The sequence below is a fragment of the Euphorbia lathyris genome, chromosome 8, assembly GCF_963576675.1.
Source record: "Euphorbia lathyris chromosome 8, ddEupLath1.1, whole genome shotgun sequence".
NCBI classification, from domain to species: domain Eukaryota; kingdom Viridiplantae; phylum Streptophyta; class Magnoliopsida; order Malpighiales; family Euphorbiaceae; genus Euphorbia; species Euphorbia lathyris.
The window spans coordinates 61,589,647-61,597,358 of record NC_088917.1 but is presented as its reverse complement, the minus strand read 5'-3'; the positions used below and the strand labels follow the sequence as shown (position 1 = coordinate 61,597,358).

Here is a 7,712-nt window from a genome sequence, read left to right as displayed (position 1 = left end):
CAAAAATTATGAAGAAAATAGACTTCTCGTGTGAATTCTTTTTAGTTTTGGGTTTATTTTATGCTTTTGAGTTTCTTAAAATTTTCAAAAATCCGCTTTTATTACCTTTTTAAGGTTAATTAACAAAATAACTCGTGAATTTGAAACTTATTAAATTCGTTTTTATTAAGTGTGAATTTCACCTACTCATAAATTACCTAGCTTCGGAATCAAAACTTAACATTTTTCAATTGAATCGATCATTCGCATCGAGTTATTTGTTTTTGAGGATAAATAACGAAACTAAATTTTGGAAGTAACGATAGGTTCGATTTATACCGTACACATATATTAAACTACGATAACGTAATTCAAGTTTATAAAATTGATCCATAAATGCATTAAACTATAAACTATATCATTTTTATATTTTGATACATGAATTCGATTTTGATACTTAAAACTATTATATTCTGCGCAACACAGAATATTTTACAGTCATCGCATTACATTATACGCTAGTGCAAAATATCAATGCACTAATACCATTTGGAGGAGTTCAGTGGGGGTTTTTTTGCATCTGTTTCGAGGAGTTTCAATCAAAATTAATCGTTCGCTTCTATTTCGAGAGATTTTTAAACATTTTTTTTGTTAGTGTGATTTTGGCTTCTATTTATTTTTCTCACATTTTATCACTTAATCCAATTAATTCATTAGCAAAAAAAATTTAAATTTTTTTTTGTAAAGTTAAAATTCTGAATTCAATTAATTCTTATCTAAAATTGGATCTATATAAATAAAATATATCGAAATTTATTTATGCCAAAAGCGTTATACGGCTACACAGAATATAATAATTTTTAAGTATAAAAATATATTCCAGATATCAAAATGTAAACATAATAAAGTTTAAGTATCGAAAATATATTATATTTTCAGAACTGATTTGATCATGAGTTAATTTAACATTTCATACTAATTTTAACGACTAAATTAATACTCAAATATTAATTTAGAGTAAATTGATCCTTAATTTCACATTTTATTCATTTTCCAAATGTCCACTCTTGATTGAAACCTCCTAGCAGTTGTCCGGTTTGACTACAACTCAACTGCATCGCCATTACACAGTTACAAGTTGGTGATGAAATTACAAAATTGTAGCTGAACTCCTATATAATGCTGAAGTCAGTGACGGATCCAGAATTCATTATGTCCTGTTATTTATAAGTACTGAATTGATAATTTTTGATATTTTTACATAAAAACTTAAAGACCCGAACACAATTTCCATCAAAGTTTTAACGTTTTCTAACAACTAGTTCCAAACCCCTTCTAAATCTGTCCCTGCTTGAAGTATTGACACAAGTAGAAGCCACACAAAATAAGTAGAATACAACTTATAATACATATATTCCTCTAGCAATCAATCATGGCAGCTGATCATCAACAAGTGGAGCTATGGAAGTGGTGGTGGGTACCATAGCATATCCACTTGAACAACTTCCTTCAAAATCAACTCTTTCACCATGATTTTTCTTGCACATGTAATAAATCACAGTAAACACTGCAAAGTAATACATATTCAGCAGGCTACGAACATACACTACAACCACACCTTTAAACACCACAAAAGACTGAGATTTCCCCCAATCTATCATCTGAATCCCTGAAGATAAACCCACAGCTACTACACACAGCAAAAGATTCATCAAAAACCCTTTCAATTTCATGCCTTTGAGAATCTCTCCTGCCTTCCTAATTGCTTCAATCCCTTTTGTTTTCTCAATTGCAGAAATCACAATCGCCAAATTCCAAGTAACAGATAAGTATATGTACAAAATCATGGCTGAAACCCCAAGTGGAATCGCAGCAAGAAGCAAGTGAGAATGATTTGGGAATATCAGAGCTGTGACAGATACAAGAATGACAAAAACGAAGAAGAAAAGTACACAAAACAGGAAAGTGAAAAACCAAGTAGCTAACACTCTGAACCATGATTTCAGTGTTTTTGACAGCAGATTTTTAAACGACAAGTCGTTTTGTTTTCCGCCGTGGATTAGAGCTGCAGCGAGGATTGTTGCGGATGTGAGGAATAGGAAGAGAAGTGTGTCGATTGTGAAGTAGATTAGTTCTAAACCGATGAAGACTTTGAGATCTTTTGTTATATGGGAGATGATTTTGGGGGATTCAGGATTTTCTGGGAATGTTTTCAGCACGGTTCCCTCCATGATAAGGTTTGCAATTAGAGGTTTAATGGTGTAGAAATTGGAAAAGTATTGAATTGAATTGATGAAAAGAGTGATAATGGCGATGAAAGAAAAGATTTTTCCATTTTTGGTGAAGATTTTGAAGGATTCTCTGAGGATACCTGCAATGCTCATAAGAAGAAGAGATTCCATTTTTGGAAATTAGAGTTGAGGAGGAATGAGAGGGATAATCTGTAAAAGCTTTATATTTATATTAGTAATGTTAGATATATTAATTGGAGATGTTTGGAGTTCATTGGTTGATGATTCACATGGGAGAAATCGGACTTTTTCTTGTTGTAATTGTCCTATTCTATTCTATTCTATCCAATCATATTAAAATTTCTTCCAAATATACTGACTTATTCTAACCGAGTGAATTTATTGTAAACAATACCCTCCCCTTTTCTTCTTTCTCTTTCTCCCATTAAACGGGTAAATTTCACTGATGGTGTACAATCTTTATCCAATTTCACATTTTGGTGTACAACCTTCAATTTGTCTCATTAATATATACGAACTTATAGGTGACCTCTCACTTTGGTGTACAGCAGGTAAAAATGACCGATCAACCCGCAACATCAGCGGTTTGACCAGTCAAAAAGTTAAAATTTAAGTCACCTAATATAAAATTACTATTCTACAGTCTATTTCCTCCTCACTTTCCCTTTCCCTTTCTCTCTCCAACTCCTCACTCCCTAAAATCAACACGAAGAGAATGATCAGAGAAGATTTAACAATATAAACAATTAACGCAACAAGAAACAACTGGAACCAAAATCTATATTTCTACATATGAAAAATAAGTTCTCCTGCAACTATTCAATTTAAACCCTGATTTAAACTATCACTTTTCTATATTCAGTAATTTATTATATCTGCAGAAACTCATGGGTTGCTCCTCTTCTCTGCCATTTTTTTCTAAGTCCTCAGACTTTATTGCTTCAAAATGAGTGGGCTTGTATCATTGTGATCTATTCTTTTTTATCAAATTGGATGAACTGTTAATGATCAGATGTTAATAGAATTACAAGCTTGGGCTGTAACGGAAAAGATTACAGTGCGTAATATTGGAGAATTTCTTTTTAGGTGAAATTTACTGCTTTAAAATTTTTTATTACTTTAATCCCTTTTCCGATAAAACTGACAAAAAATTTCAGCTGAGAATCCCATTTATGGTGCTTGGCCGCTGGCGTCGTCGAAGAGCGTATTGATAAACAGAGGAGAAGAAGGCGAATCTTTGAATAGAGAATTGGGTAAGGCTCCTTATAAGAAATCTAAGACGAGACGCTTGTTCATACATTCAATTTGAAGGTAAAATAGTTACAGATGAAATTTGTTGAGATAGTTTGTTAGTGGAAGAAGTTGTCGGCCGGCTACAAGGGCGGGATACTCTGGGTGTCTGCTTGGAAAGCTGGTTTAAAAGGGGTAATTGGATATCGTCTTGATTCATTACCTTCCTCCTCAAATTGATCTTCACTCTTATCAACAATATCACTGTTGAATCTAAGGGAAAGATGGAAGGAAGAGAAACAAAGTAGAGAGAAGTTAGAGGGAAAGGGAAGGGGAGGAGAAAATAGAGGGTATAATAGTAATTTTATATTAAGTGGGTTAAATTTTGACTTTTTGACCGGTTAAACTGCTGACGTGGCATGTTGACCGGTCATTTTTACCTGTTGTACACGAAAGTGGGAGGTCACCTATAAGTTCGTATATATTAGTGAGACAAATTAAATGTTGTACACCAAAGTGTGAAATGAGGTAAAGGTTGTACATCATCGATAAAATTTACCCCCCATTAAAGATGAGTTTCTCTCACAGTTTCTATTTTTCCTACGTTTTTTTATTTGGTTAAGTTTTTTTTTTATCCAACTGTAATTTATAATCTTTGCTTCTGTAACTTTTCTAATTAGAAAGAATAGAAAGGACAGATTTTATCTGTAAATCATTGGATCTATGTGGTTGTAAAATAAAATGAGAGAGATTTGAAGATTTAGAAGATAAAGATTGGATTACGGTTGCTAATCTACGAATTTAAAATTACAAGAAATATGTTTTACAATTGACAGGAACTTAACAGAGCAATATAAATGACGTGTCATATTCCGTTATCGAAACTTAAATTGGTACTATTTTTAAAGGTTAAGCCTACATTGATGCTGGGTAAATTACATACGTGGTGTACAACCTTTACCCCAAATCACACTTTGGTGTACAACCAAAATTTTGTCACACTAAACCGTACGAGCTTCATGTGACCTCCCACTAAAGTGTACAGCCGGTTTTTGTAACCAGTCAACGCTAGTCAACTATGTCACGTCAGCATTTTTCACTTTTTCTAATTAAAAAGTGAGACCCACTTCTTACAAATCACTAAAATACCCTTACCTTTATATAAATTACTAAAATGACATCTTCCTCTTCCTTCCTTCCCCATTTTTATGCAACTCATTTCTCTCTCTATCTTTGGTTTTCTCTCTCTTTCCTTTTCTCGTGAAAAAGAGAATCAAACACAAAATCAGAAAAGGAAAGCAATTTGATTTTCAAAATACTTTACTGTCTTTGCAAAAAAAACATGAACTGATCTTTAGGGTTAATTCACACGAAGACGAAGAAAATCCAAAGAACAGCAAAGGCTTAATATGCAGAAATCATGATCGAGCCACCGTCGAATGCCCTCTATCTCTGTAATCCGAAATTAAAACCTATTAGTCAGTTATTGTAACTAGTTTCCATTGAAGATGTTAGATCTGTGCTAGTTTTTAAAAATTAGGGAATTTTGGCTAGTTTAGTACTTTCTAATCTTTGATTCAAATTTGAATAACCGGGAATATTGTTTATCTATTGAGAGAGATAAGAGTTAAAGAGAGAATTTAGAGAGAAAGGGAAAGAGAGGAGTGAGAGAGAAATTGCAGAGAGAGGAGTGAGAGAGAAGACTTAGAGAGAAATGGGAGAGAGGGGTTGAAAGAAGAAGACGAGGGTATTTTAGTAATTTTATAAGAAACAAGGTTATATTAGTCATTCCATAAAGAGTAAGTCCCACTTTTTTTAATTCTACTATGAAAAATGCTGACATGGCATAGTTGACCAGCGTTGACCGGTCACAAAAACTGGTTGTACACTTTAGAGGAAGGTCACCTGAAGCTCGTATGGTTTAGTGTGACAAAATTTTGGTTGTACACCAAAGTGTGATTTGGGGTAAAGGTTGTATACCATGTATGTAATTTACCTCATTGATGCTATTTTATACGTAGAGGCTAAATTGATACTTCCTCAAAAACTTTAGACCTTTTTGGTACCTTATCCCTACTAACAACTAGCAAAATATAATACCGGGATTAGAAAAAATAGCATACAACCTAACAATATTACTAACAAAGTCCTTTACTCAGGTTTGGAGATTCATAAAAGTTTAAACACTGAAAATTGGATTACAAGTGCTCCTTTGTAAATTTGGAGTTTCAAGAAGTATATGGGTAAATAACACTTATGGCCACTAAACTTTACCCATTTTAACATTGTAGCCACTGAACTCCAATTCTTAACGGTATGACCACTAAACTTTACACTTTTTAACACTGGTGGTCACTCAACGCCTCCAAACGACCGTTGATGACCTTAAAATAAAAAATTCGAAGAGTTAATGATAGTCTAAGGAACTTTAATTCTTGAAAATTTTCGTTTTCAGGTCATTTAGGTGTTGTTTGGTTAGGAGAGAGAGAATTTTCAGAGAGAGAAAGCTCTAAAAAAGGTGATTTTGGAAAATAAAAAATGTGGTTTCATGGTAAATGTTGTTCTGAAAAACTTTGATTCTTGAATATTTTCATTTTGAGGCCGTTAACAGCTATTTTGAGGAGTTAGTTAAAGTTGAATAACTACCAATGTTAAAGAGTGTAAAGTTCAGTGGTCATATTGTTAAAAATTAAAGTGCAGTGGCCACAATATTAAAATGAATAAAGTTCAGTGGTCATGGATGTAATTTACCCGAAAGTATATGTTTTATGCATTGTTTGTTTTACTTATATTTTTTTAACAAATAAATCGGCACTATATTAAGTAGGAGCAATTGCATCCATAGAAATTACATCAAAAAGCTAATCAGGCACAACTGTAGTAAAAAAATCGCTAGCATTGGAACAGGCTTGTCTAGCAACTAAGTGAGCAACCGTGTTCGCTAAATGAGAGATATAAGAAATTTTAAAGGTGGGATATTGGTCCAGGATAGCACGAAATTCCTGAAGCAATATTCTGAATTCAGACAGGTCTAAAGAAGAGGAATAAAGGCTATCCACTACCAATTTTGCGTCTGTTTCAAATTCAACAAGGGAAAAATTCTGACTAGCGAGCCAAATCATACTGGTACGTAAACCAAGGGCTTCTAACATTTTGGAGTCTTTAATCCCTTGAATAGTACTGTTGTTACAAAACAAAAATGAACCCCATTTGTCCCGAACCACGACACCCAATCCACTCATTCCGGATGCAGTGAACACTACCGCATCAGTGTTACATTTGACGAAGCCGTGGGCCGGAGGCGACCAAGTCAGAGCTGTTGTGTTGTTCCGCCCGGGGCTGGGTTTCGATTTCTAAATAGCCTGCTAGTCATGATACGCATCAATGGACGAACACCAAGTCTTGTCCGTCAGCCACCACTCCTCCTGTCAGGTAACACGGTTGCTACGTTCCAAATAGCCTGCAACAGCCGGCATGTGCGAATCAGTAATGACGCATTCCTGTAGCAGCCAATCTCCAAGTCGCACACTGTTGAGCGAAGGCATAGGCAAGCCCGCAATCTGCCAAATATTTCCTGCAAAAGAGCAAATGGTGAATAAACGTTCGGCTGTATCGTCCCCATCCACGCAAACCGGACAAATCTCGGGGATAGGGACTCTCCTTTGGATTAGATTGTTCCGTGTGGAGAGACATCTCGTACAAACTCTCCATATAAATAGTTTAAGGTTAGGTGGGTTTTCCATATTCTACAACTTACGCCAACCTTCGATATTCACTCCATCCTCCACACCATTGTAACCCGCATGGGACCCAGATTTCAGAGTATAAGTCTCTTCCTTTGTCCATTGCCAAACCTATTCATCATCACAGACTTTAAAGGGTAAAATGATGTCCTTAATTGGTAGAGATTCCTCCTCATTAAAACAACCATGAACTTTAGATAGGTCCCAACCACGTCTCTACTCAAGAATCAAATCAACTACAGTTAGATTCTCCACTATAGGGACCACAATAGAATTTATGCATAAATGTTCTAATTTAGGGACCCAAGGATCCTTCCATGCAATAATATACTTACCATTACCAACCTTCCACTTGACTCGCAACCTAAGAATCTCAATTCCACTCCAAATACTTCTCCAAATCATGCAAGGGTTATTACCTAATTTGAAAATAGTAAGGACTCATTTGGATAATATTTATCTTTAAGGATTTTACTCATGAAAGTATTTGGAGATCTTAGCAATTTTC

General features: G+C 34.6%; 1 protein-coding gene across 1 annotated transcript; it reads right to left on the bottom strand.

Moving 5' to 3' along the window:
* Positions 1 to 1,176: 1,176 nt before the first annotated feature.
* On the bottom strand, positions 1,177 to 2,483 carry LOC136204165 (uncharacterized). Its single transcript, XM_065995361.1, has one exon. The coding sequence runs from the start codon at positions 2,379 to 2,381 to the stop codon at positions 1,410 to 1,412; it is 972 nt and encodes a 323-aa protein (XP_065851433.1). The 5' UTR covers positions 2,382 to 2,483; the 3' UTR covers positions 1,177 to 1,409.
* Positions 2,484 to 7,712: the final 5,229 nt, after the last annotated feature.

What these genes read in the sequence shown, in the direction of transcription:
- LOC136204165 (XM_065995361.1), bottom strand. Translation starts at nt 2,381, where the DNA reads ATGGAATCTCTTCTTCTTATGAGCATTGCAGGTATCCTCAGAGAATCC.